This window comes from Carassius auratus, chromosome 17 (genome assembly GCF_003368295.1).
Source record: "Carassius auratus strain Wakin chromosome 17, ASM336829v1, whole genome shotgun sequence".
NCBI classification, from domain to species: domain Eukaryota; kingdom Metazoa; phylum Chordata; class Actinopteri; order Cypriniformes; family Cyprinidae; genus Carassius; species Carassius auratus.
The window spans coordinates 11,291,249-11,311,507 of NC_039259.1; the positions used below are offsets into that span (position 1 = coordinate 11,291,249).

The 20,259-nt window shown below is 35.9% G+C and overlaps 1 protein-coding gene across 1 annotated transcript; it reads left to right on the plus strand.

The window, feature by feature from the left end:
* Positions 1 to 203: 203 nt before the first annotated feature.
* On the plus strand, positions 204 to 20,202 carry xdh (xanthine dehydrogenase). Its single transcript, XM_026285800.1, has 36 exons — positions 204 to 434; positions 529 to 586; positions 1,278 to 1,374; positions 1,534 to 1,642; positions 1,838 to 1,964; positions 2,071 to 2,132; positions 2,596 to 2,673; positions 2,983 to 3,078; positions 3,195 to 3,336; positions 7,451 to 7,543; positions 7,738 to 7,889; positions 8,131 to 8,224; positions 8,681 to 8,790; positions 9,567 to 9,751; positions 9,837 to 10,011; positions 10,224 to 10,313; positions 10,677 to 10,846; positions 11,076 to 11,202; positions 12,532 to 12,654; positions 13,368 to 13,464; positions 13,715 to 13,839; positions 14,087 to 14,220; positions 14,337 to 14,424; positions 14,561 to 14,647; positions 14,765 to 14,956; positions 15,034 to 15,179; positions 16,000 to 16,081; positions 16,158 to 16,253; positions 16,334 to 16,462; positions 17,055 to 17,129; positions 17,218 to 17,270; positions 17,380 to 17,494; positions 17,626 to 17,691; positions 17,777 to 17,965; positions 18,046 to 18,213; positions 18,897 to 20,202. Exons 1-36 carry the CDS (start codon positions 354 to 356, stop codon positions 18,945 to 18,947), a joined length of 4,062 nt encoding a protein of 1,353 aa, XP_026141585.1. The 5' UTR covers positions 204 to 353; the 3' UTR covers positions 18,948 to 20,202.
* Positions 20,203 to 20,259: the final 57 nt, after the last annotated feature.

Below are 20,259 nucleotides of genomic sequence, written 5' to 3' on the forward strand. Positions count from 1 at the left end.
ACTGGTAGCTAAAGAATAAGCACTAGTACCTAATGAATAAGTACTAGTACTTAATGGAAAAGATACTAGTATCAAATAAATAAGTACTAGTAACATGAATAAAAGATACTAGTACTGCTTATAGATTAAATGTTACCCCGGCTTGCCATACATTTAATGTTTAGTTTCGCAATGCTTATAAAACAGTCCCCTCCTGCAAGTTATTCTCCAAACAGCAGCAAGCGTGAGCTGATAAGAATCTGGTCACTTGACGCTGAGCTCAGAGGTCCAACACACTAACTCACTCGCTGCAACGCTCATCTCACTAATTTGATTTAGGAACAGTAGGAATAAAAAATAAAAAAATAAAAAAAATGTCAATCACAATGGAAGAGATGAAAAACAAACTTCAGTCTCCAGGGGATGACCTTGTCTTCTTCGTTAATGGAAAAAAGGTAATCGGATGATTGAATAATTACATTGTTTAGTGTGTTTCACTACTGTTGCCGGTTTAGTCATAATGTGTTTTCCATTATTAATTCCGTGCAGATCACTGAGAAAAATGCAGAGCCTGAGAAAACACTCTTGACATATCTAAGGAGAAACTGTATCCTTTTGATCTTTGGAATATTAGACCATAACCACATTTATAAGACACTGATATTCCTGTCCTCTGAAAGGAATTGTTTGCTGTCTGTTGGGGTTTGGGTCACTTACTATTCATGATGTTTGCTCAAGCAGGCAGTTAATTTCTTAATATTATATATTAGTAGTATACTGTATATAATTATTTTAATAATTAAATTCAGTATTTCATGCTTTTTTGCCTTTCTGTAAACCACACACAAAAAAAAAAAGTCATGTACATGTAACTAGTTTTATAAGTCCAACATTTGACTTATTATACAAAAAAACTAAATGAACCATGAACCAACAAATATAAATTTTAAGAGGTCATTTTGAAGGGATTGGGACAAATATTGGATAGAAATAAATATAAAATAGAAATAGAAAGTGTGCGCTTATAGTATGAATTCACAGTTGGTTAATCTTTGTTTTTATCCTCAGTGTTTTAAGACATTAATTATTTACACAACTGCTATGTGATGTCAAACGTGAGATTTACTGATCCAAGCATGTCATTTTTGATTACAGCGAATGTCAGCTAGGTATTGACCATGAAATCATACATTGCCATTATTTTGTAGTTTGTTGTTATTTTCTACACTGATTTGGGAACACTTACTTTTTCAGTTTGATTGCTTTCAAGCTGTTTTCCTTAGTGTCACTGCTTACAGTGGGTCTGACGGGAACCAAACTGGGCTGTGCTGAAGGAGGTTGTGGAGCCTGCACTGTAATGGTGTCCAAATATCATCCACATCAAAACCGGATTATGTATCTTTTTATGCACTCACATCTTGCAATAAAGTGCATCGCTGTCCTTAAAGCATGTAACAGGTTCATGGTAGCTGTTAATAATTTATATCTCATTAGTAAAGGGTTCTGAATCATTCGCCAGAGTTGTTTAGTTATTCCTTGATGCAAAGCTTTAAGTCACTATGCGGTCAATGCCTGTCTAGCTCCGCTATGCTCTTTGCATCACTGTGCAGTAACAACCGTGGAGGGCATCGGCAGCGTGGCGAGCAAACTCCATCCTGTACAGGTCACAGATTTATTTTATTCTTCCAGAATTAAAGATAATAATGAAAAAAGCATATCACACTATAACATTAAAGGCATACTCTCTTTTGTCCTCAATCCATTACAGTTTTAACATTAGCTGATATATCACTTGATATGCTGGTTTCCTGTTCAATTGTGGTACAGTAGCTCTAACAACAATAATCTTTTAATCCAGGAGCGAATTGCAAAGGCTCATGGGTCACAGTGTGGGTTCTGCACTCCAGGAATTGTGATGTCTATGTATGCTCTTTTGAGAAACAACCCTCAACCCAGCATGCATGATATTCAGGAGGCTTTTCAAGGTATAGTAAGAGCATAGTTTCTGCATCTTGTTAAATTTGATACCTTAAGGAAATATATATGTATTTTCTGAATAAATCTTTTTGTTTTTAATTTGTTTGCACACAGGTAATTTATGTCGCTGTACTGGGTACAGACCTATTCTAGAAGGCTACAGAACATTTACAAAGGTAAAATAACAACTGAGTAATAATTATAAATAATAAATATATTTAATGATATAAAAGAATAATAATAATAAAAAAAAACTATAAACTGTTTAATATAAAAGATCGAAGATAGAGGTAACTGGTGCAATCTTTCAGAGATAGGTGCAGAATGAAAAGTGTACGAATTTGGCAAAACAGCAGGCACAAGTAAATAGAGGAGGTGTGAAACAGTTCAACATCAGCTAAGAAAGGCACAGAAATCAAAGAAAGGCAAGTTGAGGAATGTTGATACTTAACCTGGTTGCGTTCAGCTCACAGGCACTGAACCTGTTTGGATGCCAAGCATAGGGAACCAGCAATACAAGCAAATACAGCAAATACAAGATGAATTTGTCAACGTAGTCTGAGCTGGCATAACGACACACTGATGTAAAATATTAGACAGAATTATCATAGGGAATATATTTTTGTCTATTGATTTCAGGATGGGGGATGCTGTGGTGCAAAAGGACAAAGTAATGGCTGCTGCATGACTAATGGACACACACAAGAGCATGTCAATGTGAGTAGAACAGACATCCAGACACCATGCTCTATTTTCTCTGAGTACAAACACATTTTTGTCCTAAAGCCTTGCCATTCATGATAAACATGTAGCATACTTGGATTGGAAATCAATGACATGGCAGTCATTGCTGTCTCATAGGAAACCAGGTCACATGTGTGAACTGGCACTCATGAGCATGTGAGATCAAACCTACAGCCATGAAACAAAAAGTAGATGCTTCAAAATCACTGTTTTACAATCTCAGTACTGAATGTTATCTAAGGACTTTACAAATAATTCCGACATTTCTTTCTCTATGTTTAGGACAATTCAACACTTCCAGCTCAGAAACTGTATGACCAATCAGACTTTATGCCACTGGACCCGACACAAGAGATTATATTCCCGCCTGAGCTCATGGTGCGAACAAAATAGTCTTAACTGCATTGATTGACCATCGTAGTAAGATAGTAAAAAGGAGATTACTGCATTAAATAGATGCATCAAGACCTCTAAGTTATATTTGTGCTCTACAGAGTTTAAGTAAACAGCCCCAGAGAGAATTGAGGTTTGTTGGGGAACGAGTGCTTTGGATTCAACCCTGCTCCCTTGAAGAACTCTTGGAACTGAAAGCGACTTATCCAAACGCTAAACTAGTGGTTGGGAACACAGAAGTTGGTGAGTCTTGCATACATTAATAGAATCACTCCGATAGTTTGTTTTTGGCCAGTCTAGACAAGGACTGCATCTGAAATGGCATACTGTAGTAAGAGTAGGTACTTAATTTGTCTAGTTTGCAACTATTAAAGGTAGGGTAGGCGATTTCGGAAAGGCTATAGCAAGCTTGCTTTGAAAGCATAAGATCCCACCCTCCCTGCAAATCACTCTCCAAAGCAACACCTCCTCCAAAGCACATGAATATGCACAGGCAGACCAGAGGCTAACCATTGTCGCTTAGTCTGCAAATAGAGTAACGTAATGTGCTGATGATATGTCATGTCTGAATGTCTAAATACATACATTGACAGCCTATCCTAGCCTTCAAACTGAGGAATACTATTGGGTGAACGCTTTAAGGTCGTACACCTTCAACAGATGAGGCTTATAAGAGGCTTTCAACCAGCATAACAAAAAAAATATTTTGAACGAAATCACCTGCCTTTAAAAAGTATGTTCTCTATAGCATCTTTGTAATCTGGATGACACATTGGGCCCTATTTTAACGATCTGAAACGCAAGTGTCAAAGCGCGAAGCGCAAGTAACTTTGTGGGCGGGTCTCGGCGCTGTTGCTATTTTCCCGGCGGGATAAATGGCTCTTGCGCCCGGCGCAAATCTAAAATGGGTTGGTCTGAAGTAGCTTCATTATTCATAGGTGTGGTTTGGGCGTTACGTGAAATAAACCAATCAGAACGTCATCCAACATTCCCTTTAAAAGCAGGTGCGCAAGTTCCATTATAGATTGCTATTATTATGGCGTATTTACCAGGCGCACACCAGGAGCGGTTCACAGCCGAGGAGACTGATGTTCTTGTAAGAGCAGTGAAAGACAGAGAAGTTGTGTTGTATGGGGATGGGAGAAACCCACCCAAAATAGCGTCGGTTAAACAGGCGTGGGAGGAAATAGCCACAATTTGTCAGATGTCATTATATACACATATGTCTTGCCACTATTTGGCCAACAGGTCTGATCCTTAATTACTACAGTTAGCCTGAATAATTTAGATTTATTTCTATTTTTTCACATCTTCGTGGCACACCACAATGATTTCCGTCATCTCATGTGTTAATATTTTTTTTGTGTAACAATTTATGATTTGCAAAAATAACTGTTGCATCTGTGTAGATTACATGAGCAAAGTGTATGCGCGTTGTGCACGCTATACATTATGGTCAAGCATGCGCCCTTAAAATAGCATAATGAACAACGCGCAACGCGCCACTGACTTTAGACTAGGTTTTTTCTGGTCAGTGGCGCAATTGTTTAATGGAACAGCAAAATAGCACCAGGGATCGTTTGCGCCAGAACACGCCTCCTTTTTTGCGCTGAACCGCCCAGGGAGCGCAAGTTCATTCACTAGTTTAGCGACGTGCTTCTGTGGAGGGAAAAGCGCGCTTTGCGCGGGTGCAAAATAGGAATGACACATGCGTCGGTGTACAAAGTCAATTGCGCTGGGTGCAAGATAGGGCCCATAATGTCATTGTAATTTTTATATAATGACAATAAAGATTCTGATTCTGGATGTATTACATCACTGTCTCTTTCATACAATTAAAAGTATGACATAAAATGCTTATTCATTCAGGAAAAAAAAAAAAAACAAGTAATTGAATCATTCACTCAACCATTAATTCAATCAGAAAGTAACTGTGTTGCTCAGTGACATGAAACAGTAGAATCAGTTTTGCTGATGAGGCAAAAATAGACAAAGTAACTTGCAATCATGGCTGTGTTCCACTCCACTTTTAGACACAAATTTGCGAACTTCCCTAAACACTGGTTCACACTACATGATTTTTTGCCCAATTTTAGCCTTGATTTTCCCCTCCCCAAACCAATCTATAATATAAACACTTTTTTTTTTTTTACATTTATAACAGCCCAAGCATACAACTTTACATATAGAATGCTGCATCAAACTAATTTGTGCGGGGAAAATGTAAACAATTAAAAACTCCATAGCAAATTCTAAGTGATCAAGGGCAGTGTTAATTTCGTTGACTAAATATTTTCGTCATTATTTTCGTCACGAATATATTTTTGCTGACGAAAACGAAACGAAAACTAAAATAGAAGGCACTGATGGAGACTAAAACTATGACTAAATTGATTGACATTATCGTCAACGAATAAAGGACGAGACGAAAATAGACTGTGACGAAAATCAAATCAGCAGACGGGAGAGATGCGAGGAATGAGCAAAAGAACCGGCAAAACAGAACAGACTGCATGAGAGAAGAGAACCAATCAGAGCCTGACTTATTGAGACGTGAAGCGAAGGTTTTCAGTTTTTATGAGCTCCCGGGAAGTCGGCATTCGAAGAGGTGATAGGGACTTTAAGCAACAGCCTCTGGAGGAACGGCAACGCCATTCTGGCGTTGTATTGCGCCTGCGCGAATTTAACTGCTACTTTGTGACGTTCTAATTTAACGGTCTACTACGGGAGAACAGCTGATTTGCCAGAGTCGCTACAACGTGAGAAGTTAGGTAAATAAATGTTATGTTTTTAGACTTATTTACATCATACAATATTAAAAACTCCTCATCTGACAAAAGATTGTCATTTAACGCCCAAAGCAATCCTTCTCTTGCTTTTTTAAATTATATATTTTTTTGGATCTCAATAAATGAATTAATGCTCCGTTGCGCTGTTCTGTTTTACCGTTGCTTAGTGACTTTTACGTTCTTGGCTACAGCGGTGTGACGGCAAACTTCCGGTCGCTGTAGCCGTTCCATTCGCAGCTGTTGCTTAAAGTCCCTACTGTCTAAAAGAGCGACAAAATGTCCACAGCTCACTTCACGTTTGACGACGAACAAAACAAAACAAAGTGTAAAGCACGCAGAGCGCTCATTCGTGGCAAGAACACAACCAATTTGAAAAGACATTTACAGACGAGCCACCCGGACATTTTCTCAAATATAATTTCACAACGATGTTCTTTTGTTTATTGAGCTAAGCAAAATTTGAATAGTGCAGTGCGTAGATGTTGTAGCATTAAATATTACGAACTGAAAGTACTGTAAAATAGCCCCTTCTTCAAATTAGATGAGAGCACAATACTAATACGTAATATTATGATAAATACATTTGATTAATACTAATGTTTAGTATATTTTATAATGTTCTACTTGTTGACAATATCACAAATATTTCTATATTAGTCATGTGAAACATGAATGTTCACATCCTATCATTATACATACTAATCTAGCAATATTGTAGTATTTAAAACATACAATATTGCTAGACAAATGAATACCTTATAAAATCTTGTTACTTTTTTTATCCACCTAGCTGCCAACTTATTAAATATTTACTTTAAATGTATGCACTTATTGTTCAGCTCAGCTGTAAACTTTAAGGTCCTGGACCTAACTTTATTTTTCTTTTATTGATGGTCAATTGGCAGCTAGTTATTGTTTACATTATCATGACAGTGTTTGTTGCTGCATAAAAGCTTTTCAATCGAAATAAAGACACAGTTGTGTTGAAATAAAGTTGAATTTGTGTTTTATATATTTTGGTAAAGTTTGTTTCCTATACCAGCTGTAAAATATTGTCTAGTAAATCTGTTATTGATTTTAGTCTTATTTTAGTCGACTAAAATACCAAGCAATTTTAGTCGACTAAAATACCAAGCAATTTTAGTCGACTAAAATACCAAGCAATTTTAGTCGACTAAAATAAGACTAAAATTAAAACAAATCAGATGACTAAAACTTGACTAAAACTAAAAAGAATTATAGTCAAAAGACTAAGACTAAAACTAAATTAAAATGTCGTGTCAAAATTAACACTGATCAAGGGATTAGGACGTTCCGATTCAGTCCAGTGCAAGGGTTCAGGCAGTAGTGGGCACTCATGAAACGTAATCAACATCTGAGTAAATGAGACGGAGGGAAGTTAGGACTGAAGGGCATTAAAAAATGAACTGAAACACAGCCATTGTGTCTAAAATGTAAGTATGTTTACATATTATGAGTGAAAAAAAAAAGTTTTTCTTTGTGCAGTACTCAAAGACCATAATGCGGAATGCACAGCTTATTTTAATTGCCTTGAATCTCTCCTCTAGGTGTTGAGATGAAGTTCAAAAACCTTCTTTACCCTGTGATTCTGGCCCCAGCTTTCATCCCAGAACTGAACATCATCCAAAACACACGGGATGGTAAGAGAGTCACCTAAAAGGATGCTGTCAGTGTATGTTGTTTAATGGTTTAAAGCAAATATTACTTGTCAATATATGGTTAAAACTGTATGTTCATTCATTTTGTCCTCAATCTACTCTATTAGTGGCATTTCACTACTTCGGTTAAGTTATAGTTGACAGTAAATCTTTGCTTGTTTTTTTTTGGTTCACAGGGATTCAGGTTGGTGCATCAGTGACGTTGACTGTGCTGGGGGACGTGTTGCGCGCAGCGGTGAAGAAGCTGCCTGCTCATCAGACGGAGGTCTTTAAGGCTGTTCTTGAGCAGCTGCGTTGGTTTGCAGGACAGCAGATCCGTAATGTTGCGGTATGTCATGTCCCTGAAGACAAAAAGTGATATAATTCACTTTTATATAATAAGATAAGATAAAATATAAAAGATATAAGATATAACGTGTTTTATGTAAGTTAATGGGCTTGAAAAAAGTTAATGTATGTTTGATTTAATGAAGTGCATAACTTAAAAAAAAATAACATAGAAGTGATTATGAATGATTAAAAGTCACATTTTCAGTTCCTTTATGTGACTGTCATATTTATGTTTTCAGGCTGTTGGTGGCAATATTATGACAGCGAGTCCCATTTCAGACCTCAACCCTGTGTTTATGGCAGCCAGCTGCAAGCTAACGGTGATGTCAAAAGGTACAACATTTATTTGTCCTGTTCAAGGATCAAAGGTTGTAGCATTTCTGATACAGAGGCAGAGGAAATGTAGAAAAAACAGATGCAATCTCCAATGATATCCTATTGCATTAATGTGCAATCATTTTACATATAGTTCTGCTGAATGAGTCTGAATATTATGTAATAGCTAGAAGTCTAAATTAGAGATACTTTTAAATAGTTTTATAGTTTCCCAGTGTTTTACAACTGATTGTGGTACATAGTACAGGGGTTAAGGATACTCATGCTAACTTTTCACAGTACAATGTATCAGTCTAGAAACATATACTGTAGGGTATTGACCTTGGGTATGTTTTATTGACACTGTGACCATGTTCTTTGTTTTATACCAGCAGAGAACAGTTGATAAATGAATTAAATGTTCAATGTATGTTTTATGAACTATATAAAAAAATCTCTGTCTGATGTTTAAAGGAGAGAAACGTGTTCTTGAAATGGATGGCAAGTTCTTCCCTGGTTATAGAAAGACCATTCTGAAGCCAGAAGAGATTCTGTTGTCCATTGAGATTCCATACACAAGAAAGGTCTGCATTCAAAACATTCTGTGATTAAAATCACATTTTGATAATTTTGTCATACTTAACAATTCATTAGACTTTCTTTCTCTCTTTCGAATACAAAAGAGATGTGGTAGAATCTACTGGTTACTCTTTGCCATATAATGAAAGGGAAAGAGCATTTAGAATGTAATATATTAGCAAAACAAAAGTGGCCCAAAAGACATGCATGTTATATTCCAGTACAATACCTGGCTTTGTGCAAAGAAAAAATGGAATTTAAATTTTATTTAAATCTTCTTCTACATGTTTAAACTTTATGCATTACAAATTAAACTGGGTTTAGGACAACATGATGGAGAGTAATGATGACCGAATTAGCTTTTTTGGGTGAACTACACTATTGTTTAAAAGTTTTATGTCAGTAAGATTTTTACAAAATAATTACTTCTATTCATCAAAGATACATTAAATTGACCGAATGTTACAGTGAAGAGTTTTTAGCTAGAGAATCCTGAAAAAAAAAGAAAAGAAGACATGTTTCTTGAGTAGGAAATCAGCATATTAAAATGATTTCTTAAGGATCATGTGACATCATGTGATAGAATCACAATAGAAAAAGATCTATAATAGAAAACAGATATTTTTAATTGGAATACTATTTCACAATATTACTTTATACTGTATTTTTTATTTTTTTTTTTAAATCTCACTTACATCACTTTTTAACGGTGTAATGTATCATTCATATTTCACATGAAATAGTTTAAATTTGGAGTCAAATTTGTGCATTTGTGTTTTAGGGCCAGTACTTCTCAGCTTTCAAACAGTCTCCTCGCAAAGAGGATGACATTGCCATTGTCACATGTGGGATGAATGTATTCTTCAAGGAGCACTCCAATATTGTGCAGAGTATCCGGATAAGCTATGGAGGAATGGCCCATGTAACTGTCCTGGCCACGGACACATGCAACAGGTTACTCAACAGGTAGAATTTCTGATATTCTTTTCTGACATTCAGCCTCATCCAAGAATCAAAGCATCAGTTTCACTCAATCTTTATTTGACTGAAGGCAATGGAATAAGGAGCTCCTAGAGGAAGCCTGCACGTCATTGGCTGAGGAGATGAGCCTGTCTCCTTCAGCTCCTGGTGGGATGGTGACATACAGACGCACACTGACTATCAGCCTCTTCTACAAGTTCTTCCTCAGTGTCCAACACAAGCTGTCTCTGGACCTGCTGAAGGAGGTATTCAATATAGTGTTTTGCACACAATCAAAAGTTTGAAAAATTCTACTTGGCTACAAACAATGTGTACTGGTAATTATTATTTTTGCAATTTGCAGATGTGCTCAAAAGTTAGTTTTGGACATTGATTCTACTTTTTATTACTTATTACTTTATGTTCTTGGTCACATGACTATTTTAAGGGTTAATTGAAAAATGTGTCAACTCTACAGGGTGTGACTGTGGAAGACATCCGACCCGAATATGCTACTGCTACTGAGCTCTTCCAGTTGGACTCACCGTCCAGTGTACAGCTCTACCAGGTACAAATGTATCGGCATTTAACAGCTTCATCTGTGCTTTATGTGTTGGCTGATGAATCATGTTCTGTCACGAAATTCTACATGACGCAGTCCGATAGGTGTAACTCAGTCAGACATAATGACATCACTTTAACATGGCACAGCTGATTGGTCCTTTTTTGTACTGGTTCGAGCGGTTCACTAAGAAGATCCGTTTAAATAGAACGATTAGCTCATGAACTGGACATCACTAGTGCTTCAGAAAACCCTTCACCTTCCCCAGCTCCACCTGTATAGATCTGCGACAGGGTGATTCATGTATGCTATATAAAGGGTTTTTTTTTTTTTATTGTGCATAAAATAACTTTATTTCTTTGTTTGCAGGCAGTTCCCCCTGGTCATAATAGTGATGATGTGGTGGGGCAACCAATCATGCATCTCTCTGCGCTGAAGCAGGCCACAGGAGAAGCGATCTACTGTGACGACATCCCCTGTTATGAAAATGAGCTCCATTTGGCTTTGGTCACCAGTACTAAAGCTCATGCACTCATAAAGTTAGTTGAAAATAACGCACGTCATGTTTTGGAATGATTTAGTGTTGAGTTAAAGCCAAGTATATGACTTGTCATGTGCACATTGATGTTGTTAAAAGTGAACCCACGTTCATTGTTTTTATGACTCACATGTCATAAAAAGGTTCAGTTCTGAACTATAGTGCTATATAATTACAATAAATACCCATGATTATGTTTTAACTAAGCATGTACATGTTTCTCTTTGTAGATCCATTGATACCTCCGATGCAATGGCAGTTCCTGGAGTGGTTGCATTTATCTCTGCTAAAGACATACCAGGAAGTAACATGACAGGACCTGTTGTTTATGACGAGACCGTTTTTGCAGATGATAAGGTGAAATTCCTGTGCAGTATTTCTATTGAGAGACCTTTTTACACACACAGCTATTAAACTGTTTTGGCTTTTATATAGAAGTCCATTGTTAGTTGTGATGCAGATTGGATTAGGCATAAGGCAACCATATCGCAAGGGCTTTTGCATTTCTTTCACAAAACAGAGAGTATCATTTGGAAGTCATAGTATATGACGTCATGCATTTGTGACAGAAGTTTACGGATTCCCATGCTAAATGTATCTCACATGCATCTCACTTGATTGCAGAGTAGGCTATTCTATGACAAGGCGTTTTTCTACGGCATAATCATTTATTGATGCAGTTACACTTTGTCATGCGCTTTCATGGTTGAGTGTCTTGGACATGGTACAGTTAAAATATAATCTTAATCTACGTTATAAAATGTTACATATTTGCAGCAAAGCCCGTTATTGCTGTTTCTTATGAAAGCTTGTTTCCATCTTGCAAGAAAGTAAGAGAAATGAAGTTACTTTGTTACAAATATGATCATTGTGAGCTACTAAGTGTAATTTATGAGAAATTAGGTCACAGTTACGAAGAAATACATGTAAATTGGAATATATTTTACAATTACCTTTTTTTCTTCTGAGTTGGAAATGAGTTTAAATCACTTCTGTTTAAATGTTTTTAAATCTTTCATATATGGCATTGACAGTGTTATAAACTGCTGTTCAAAAGTTTGGGATCAGTAAGATTTTTTTTTTTTTTTTTTAAGAAATGAATTAAAATCGATAAATGAATCGAAAGTGAAAGTCCAGACTTTATTTTTGAATAAAAAATCTATTTTAAAGTAAATGCTTATTTTAGTTACATTAAATTATTTGAAACTCTTTTTTTATCTTTTTTATCTTATTTTTATTATGAAATCTCTCAGTCTCTACAAATATATTAAGCAGTACAGCTGTTTTTAATATTAATAGTATGTAAATGTAGTAAATGTTACTTGACACTGATTTAGGAGTTATACAATTTAGCTTTTCATGACAGGAATAAATTATATATATATTATTTTTTTTTTTTTATTCATATATATATATATATATATATATATATATATATATATATATATACATATATATATATAAATATAAACAGTTAGCGGTATTTATAATTGCAATAATATTTCACAATATTACTTCTTTTTTTTTTTTACTTTATTAATTTAAAGCAGTTGTGATGAGGAAAATCATTCAAAGAAAATTCTGATTGCTATCATTATGATTGGAATGTGTGAAGTGTCTCACATGCATATAATGTGTCGCTTTTGTATACTCATGTAGAGTCCTCACACTGATCTTTCATGCTAGGTCACATGTGTTGGACATATAGTGGGGGCCTTTGTGGCAGACACACAGGCCCATGCTCAGAGAGCAGCCAAAGCTGTGAAGATCAGCTATGAGGAGCTGCAGCCTGTTATTGTCACCATTCAGGTCTGTATTTACTCCACATTCACATGTACTCTCACCAAAGCAAATAGAATCATCTAGCTATGCAACAAAGGTTAATGTGTGGTGGACAGAACCCAAATGTAACACAGTCAGCAAGTTCTCAAAAAGTTCTTTATTTACAAAAAATGTGAAAAGCAACACAAAAAGGGGTGCATCAGACCAGACTTTAGCCCACAGAGCTGGAAAATAAAAGATCTAGACAGGAAACAGAAGGGCACATGGCACACGGAAAAAAAAAAAACATGACATGACAGAAGAGCACATGGCAAATGAACACCAACACAAATCACACATTCAGAAAACAGAAAACAAGGCAGGAGACAGACGAAAGTGCCTGGATGTCAGGATCCAGACACCAAAACCAAAATCAAAGCAAAGGAATTTACAGTTCACATAAATTTGTGTATTGAAAATAATACACAAAAGGCTTTAAAAAAAATCAGACCGTGAAATGTAATCCTCATAGGACTGAAAATATGACCTACAACTAATTTTTGCTTTCAAAACCACAGATCTACAATATTATTGCAAAACATTTGGTGCTGTGCTCTGATCTTTCACCCCTGCTTAGTGGTTTTCCTGCTGTCATCCTTACATAACAGGATTTTTCAAGGTTTTCAGGGAAACATCTTTTAAAATACACAACACAGAGATAAGCTTGACTGGTTCGCTAACAAATTTACTCTTTCAAACAGGATGCTATTGCCAACAAGTCCTTCTTTCAGCCGGTGAGAAGTATAGAGAGAGGAGATGTTGCTAGAGGTTTCAAAGACTCTGATCACATCCTGCACGGTACAACCTTGTTTTTATTTAAAATGATAATGACACACTGCATTAAACCTCTTTGTGAAGAATGAACATTATCTAAGAAAGCTTCACATTATTTAAAACCATGTTTTTTGTGAAACACACAGTCTGTGCTTCTGTGGTAGATCTGCGGTTTTCTTCCACACTATTTACATTTACAGTATATCAAACGATTCTTCCTCAGACCTGTTCCTCTTTCATTTCCCGAGCTGACACTAAATATGTGATTCTGCAGGGGAGATGCACATTGGAGGGCAGGAACAGTTTTATCTGGAGACTAACTGCACACTTGCTGTCCCTCGTGGAGAGGATGGAGAAATGGAGCTGTTTGTGTCCACACAGTCGGCCTCCAAGACTCAAGTAAACAAAAGAGATCACTCTCTGTAGGGGACTGGTCAAAGATCTCGATTTATATCCACATTCTCAATCAAAACAGAGTTGAGACTGCACAAGAGAATGGTGATGGTGATGGTAGCTTGACAAAATGTAGAAATTTGAATTGTATCAGAAAATTGTAATGTTAACAGTATCTGAAATGTAAAAAAATGATGTGATATGTAGTTGATTGTACTGTCCTAATGCAAATCATGTGCGGTGTTTACCTCAGGCCCTAGTGGCTAAAGCTCTGGGAGTGCCTGCCAACCGCGTGGTGTGCCGTGTAAAGAGGATGGGAGGAGGATTTGGAGGGAAAGAGAGTCGGAGCACCATTCTGTCCACTGTGGTTGCTGTTGCCGCACATACGTATGAATATTTATAACACAAACTAATGGAACCGTGCTGATGTGGCTATTTACATTAATTGATGTTGTAAGTAGCAGTGTGAAGGGTAAACGTTTAGTTTGGCCTTTCTCTTTTAGGGTCAAGCGGCCAGTTCGCTGCATGCTAGATCGCGATGAGGACATGCTGGTCACAGGTGGACGGCATCCATTCTTTGGACATTACAAGGTGAAAAATTGTGCAAATTAGCCAGATCTTGTCCTTTAGGTTCTTGCACACCACGATTGGGCGATTAAGTATAATGTCTGTACACTATTGTCCCCGTCCTTGCTAGACTATTCTCATACACTCTTGCTCTGTCTAGGTTGGGTTCATGAACAATGGAAGAGTGATGGCAGTTGAAGTGACCCTCTACAGCAACGCAGGCAATTCACTGGACCTGTCATTGTCAGTGAGTAGGCGTCTCAAAGTTTTGAAAATCTGTCGCTCCCTGGTGGTCAATAAGACACATTACAATATTTTTCTTATATTTGAAGCCTAAATGTGTATCCTGTCTATCAATGCACAGATCCTGGAGAGGGCACTGTTCCACATGGATAACTCCTACAACATTCCTAACATCCGTGGCACTGGCTACGTGTGTAAAACCAACTTGCCGTCTAACTCAGCGTTCAGAGGCTTTGGTGGGCCGCAGGGCATGATGGTCACAGAGAGCTGGATGAGTGATGTGGCTTTGAGCTGTGGTCTGCCTGCAGAAGAGGTTCATACTCGCTCTCACTGTCCATAGTACACAAACATTAATGTCACATGTAACAGAACACTCTCTACTATATCCAGGTGAGGAGGATGAACATGTACAAGGAGGGGGATTTCACACCCTTCAGTCAACGTCTGGACCATTTCACCATCGATCGCTGTTGGGAGGAGTGCATGCAGCTCTCAGACTTCCACAAGCGCAAGGATGCAGTGGAACAATACAACAGGTTAGAAATAATCATAAATACTGAGCTCATCAACGCAACCAAAAGCTTCTGCAGTTTAAAGAGGCGTTTAGTAATAAAACATGTTTTCTTTGATATTTTAAGTTTATTGATATAAATGTAGTGGAAATTATATTAACTTTTAAAACCTTTACTGACATAATAAGATAGAAAAATAATAACAAAATGTATATAAATAGTAAATAATAATAAATAATCACTAACATAAATCTCTCTCATTCAGTTTCTTTTTTATAAACAAATTCAATTAATTGTACTGTTTTATTGTAATATTTAATACTAATACCATACACTGTACACTTTTCAATGTCACAAGAGCAGCGTCAGTATTGTTATTGCTAGCTGAATCAAAAATTCTTTTTTTTTTATTGGAAAAAAGCAAATATGTATAAAAAAAGGATGATAAAAAAGAAAAGTCTTAAAAAACAAAATAATAATGTTGCATTGGCATTTAACTGAAAAACATAAGTTGAGGTTAAAGTATCAAAATGACTTAAACTAAAGCTGAAATAAAAACAGAAAAAATAAATAAAATAAATTACAAAAGCACATAAGAAACTTACTAAAACTTAATCTAAAAATAAAATAGTATATTAAGATATACTATAATAATATACATATAAATATATAATGTATACATATAAATATATAATATAAAATAATACTTGGCAGCATAAATTCTATAAGTCAGAGCCAGAGAGCCAGCACTTTATTGTTAGATTTTGTTTGTATATTGTTATAAAAATGTTCTCAGTTTAGGTACTTGGGTAAGAATTGCTGTATTGCTGTACTTTCATTCCAGGCAGCATCGTTGGACCAAAAGAGGATTATCCATCATTCCCACCAAGTTTGGAATCAGCTTCACTGCAGTCTTCCTCAACCAGGTCAGCCCCTTTCCCTCTCAGGCTCCAAATAATTATTAGACAGAGATTATGTGTGTGATGGAAATTTTTGATGCAGGCAGGAGCATTGGTGCTTGTGTACTCAGATGGTTCGGTTTTACTAACTCATGGTGGAACAGAGATGGGACAAGGCCTGCACACTAAAATGGTCCAGGTAATGCAAACAAGGCACAACAAAAATACTATATTAAATGGTTTGTCACAGCTGTTCATATGAATTTTTGTGTTGTGCAGGTGGCCAGTAAAACTCTTGGAATCCCCTGCTCAAAGATTCACATCACAGAGACCAGCACTAACACAGTTCCCAACACCAGCCCTACAGCCGCCTCCGCCTCCTCCGATCTTAATGGCATGGCCATCTATGTAAGCCTCATGCAACAGATATTCATATTTATGTACACTACGGCTCAAAAGTTTGGGGTCAAGAAGTTTAACATTTATAGTGATTGATCAAAAGTGACAGTAAAGACTTTTACTATGCTAGAAAAAATATATTTTAAATTAATGCTGTTCTTTTGAACTTTGTAGTCATCAAAAAATCCTGAAAAAAATGCTTTTCCACAAAAATATTAAAGTAACTGTTGTCAACATCTATTATTATTTAATAACTATTTAATTTCAACAAATCGGCATATCCGAATGATTTCTGAAGAATCATGTCGCACTGAAGACTTATAGCTGCTGAAAATTCAGCTTTGCCTTCAAAGGAATAAATAATATCTTAAAATATATTAAAATAGAAAATCAGTTATTTGAAATAGTAATAATATTTAATATTATTACTGTACTTTTTGACTACATGAATGCAGCCTTGGAGAGCAAAAGAGACTTCTTTCAAAAACACTTTTATCGACCCCAAAGTTCTAAACAGTACTTTATGTCAGCAACTGAACAAATCCTTAATATTTCAAATCAATATTTGTCAACAACACACAATAACACCCTGATTCCACAGAATGCTTGCCAGACATTACTACAGAGACTTCAACCTTACAAAGACAGAAACCCCGAAGGCTGCTGGGAGGATTGGGTCAGCATTAGTTTTTGTATGAAATTATTCATCAGATGTTTCATATGTTTACTGTATTTTATATATTACATGGTATTCACATTTGCAGGTGAAAGCAGCATATTTCGACAGAGTTAATTTGTCTGCCAATGGATTTTACAAGTATGTTCATTTCAGAATGGTTACTTCAGCTACACTGAATCAAATTGTAACACTTTTTAATAAAAATGTCCTTTTTAGGAATTATTATTCATTTTATTATATTTTATAGGACTCCAGATCTTGGCTATGATTTTGAAACAAATTCGGGAAGGCCGTTTAACTACTTCAGTTATGGCGTGGCCGTCTCAGAGGTGGAGATAGACTGTCTAACTGGCAGTCATAAGGTAATGCCAGTGTGAAACATCTGTTTGTTATATTCAAATACCAGTTTTACTGACAACAGGACAGCCCGTCTGCATTATATATTATATATTTGAGATCCATACTTCAAAGTTAACTCTATCTCTCCTGTCAGAATCTTCATACGTCCATAGTCATGGATGTGGGCATGAGTTTAAATCCAGCGTTGGACATTGGACAGGTATGTCCTCCAAAAATGTAATAAAATGGATTACACCATTGTCAATTCATCTTAAATCTCACCAGATTTGTGGCTGTGTGTGCAGGTGGAGGGTGGGTTCATGCAAGGTTTAGGTCTGTTCACGCTGGAGGAACTACGCTACTCTCCTGATGGTTACCTGTATACTCGTGGACCTGGGATGTATAAGATTCCCGCTTTTGGGGATATTCCCACTGAATTAAAGGTCTCGCTGCTCAGAGATGCTCCTAATGAGAAGGCCATCTTCTCCTCAAAGGTTAGATGAACCACAACAACTAACTCCTCTGTAAGATCATTGTTTGAGTCTGTTAACTCTTATGGCTGTTTTTTACTCAGGCTGTGGGTGAGCCTCCTCTCTTTCTGGCAGCCTCAGTGTTTTATGCAATTAAAGACGCCATCACAGCTGCCAGGGCTGAGTCCAATCTGACTGGACCTTTCAGACTGGACAGCCCCGCCTCGCCTGAACGGATACGAAATGCCTGTGAAGACAAGTTTACTAAACTGGTATGTAGTAACTTTGACTGTTGGCTTGATATAATGCGTAATTACACACTGGCATGAGATCTGAACCATGGTCATTTCAAGAGCAGATATAAACATTTAAATCAAGTCAGATGTTGCCATTTTTTTACGTTTGGACTCGATTTTTATTTTCATTTTTTGACAAGGATGCATAATATTTACCAGAAAGTGACAATAAAGATATTTCTAATGGTTTAAAGGAATGAATCAAATAAATGCTATTCTTTTGAACTTGCTGTTCATCAAAGAATCCTGAAAAAATATTTCCAAAAAAATATTATGCACCACAACTGTTAATAATGAGAAAAAATGTACATTATCATATTAGAATGATTTCTGAAGATCACGTGAAACTGAAGACTGGAGTAATGATGCTTTGCCATCACTGGAATAAATTACATTTAAGGTATATTGAAATAGAAAATAGTCATTTTAATAAGTTGTTAGAATATTTCAGAAGATTACTGTTTTTATAGTTTCTGATCAAATAAACGCAGCCTTGGTGAGCATGAGACTTCTGTCAAAAACCAATGTTTTGAACGGTAGCATACATACAACTCCAGAATCAATTATGGCTTTCATGGAGCTGTTTGATGTGATTTTATTGTTTGATATCATGGGCCTACTGAAGTTTGTTGACCATTATATGTTTGCATTTATTTTAGTGTCCTCCTGCGGATCCTGGCACCTTTATTCCATGGGCAGTCCAGGTGTAAGACACAGCAAATCAAAATGGACTGTTTACTTTCTTAACGCACATTCTTCATCTCGTGTATGATTTATCTGTGCATGTATTCCAAAGGAAAAAAAAATTATGTTGTTGTAATCTTTAAGCAAAATTCTGCTGGTCAGCACAGGTTGTTGGATAATGTTAGCTAAAAGCCCCCAAAAAGTGACATATTTGACTCACAAGCTACTTAATTCCTGATGGGTAAAATCAAGTCCTGCCCCACATTTGTTTTTTACATTCTGTTTCAATCTGAAATACGTTTATGAAAGTAAAATGGGTTGCAAATGAAAATTCACATTGACTTTAAAAGTCCTCAGAGATTAAAATGCACAACAGCAAAGGCACTAAGAGAAGAACATTAATTACCAAAGAAAAAGAAATTCTGAGAATTTTGTTGTGAACAGATTATACTGTGAAAACAAGAGCACTTGTGCTTTTTTGACCTCTGTGTACTCTTAGTGAAAGTTACATTATATATGTGACCCAGTACCACAAAACCAGTCCAAAGGGTAATTTTTCTACATTGAAATGTATACATCTTCCGAAGGCTGAATAAATAAGCTTTCCATTGATGTATGGTTTGTTAGATTATGACAATATTTGGCCGAGATACAACTATTTGAAAATCTGGAATCTGAAGGTGCAAAAAATCTAAATATTGAAAAAAATGCCTTTAAAGTTGTCCAAATGAAGTCATTAGCAATGCATGTTACTAATCAAAAATTAAGTTTTCATATATTTATGGTAGGAAATTTACAAAATATATTCATGAAACATGATCTTAATATCCTAATCATTTTGGCATAAAAATAAAATCAATAATTTTCTCCCATACAATGTATTTTTGGCTATCGCTTCAAATATATTGTGGTGGACTGGTTTTGTGGTCCAGGGTCACGTATAACAGCTAAATGATTTGTGCACAAAGTAATTTTAGTATCTCATTGTAGAAATTATTAATTTATTTTGTAACTGAAGTTGTCTAATAATAGGGATAATAATACTGAGATAAAGTGAGTAGTATTTCTCAGGTCATGTGAACTCAATATGATATAAAAGTCACTATAAATATACAGTGCCTCTTTAAATAGTATTATTTACTACTATCATATATGTGACTTTTACTTATGGTAATTGTATAAAATCATAGTTTATTCAAATCTAAATATTGCATTATTTATGAATCAAGTTAGACAGTGGTTGTCATATTAATGTCTCATGATTAAATTACTACTGTGCATATTCATACAGTTTGTTGAATCGTGTTACAAATTCTAATTACTTCTCTATGATTTTTT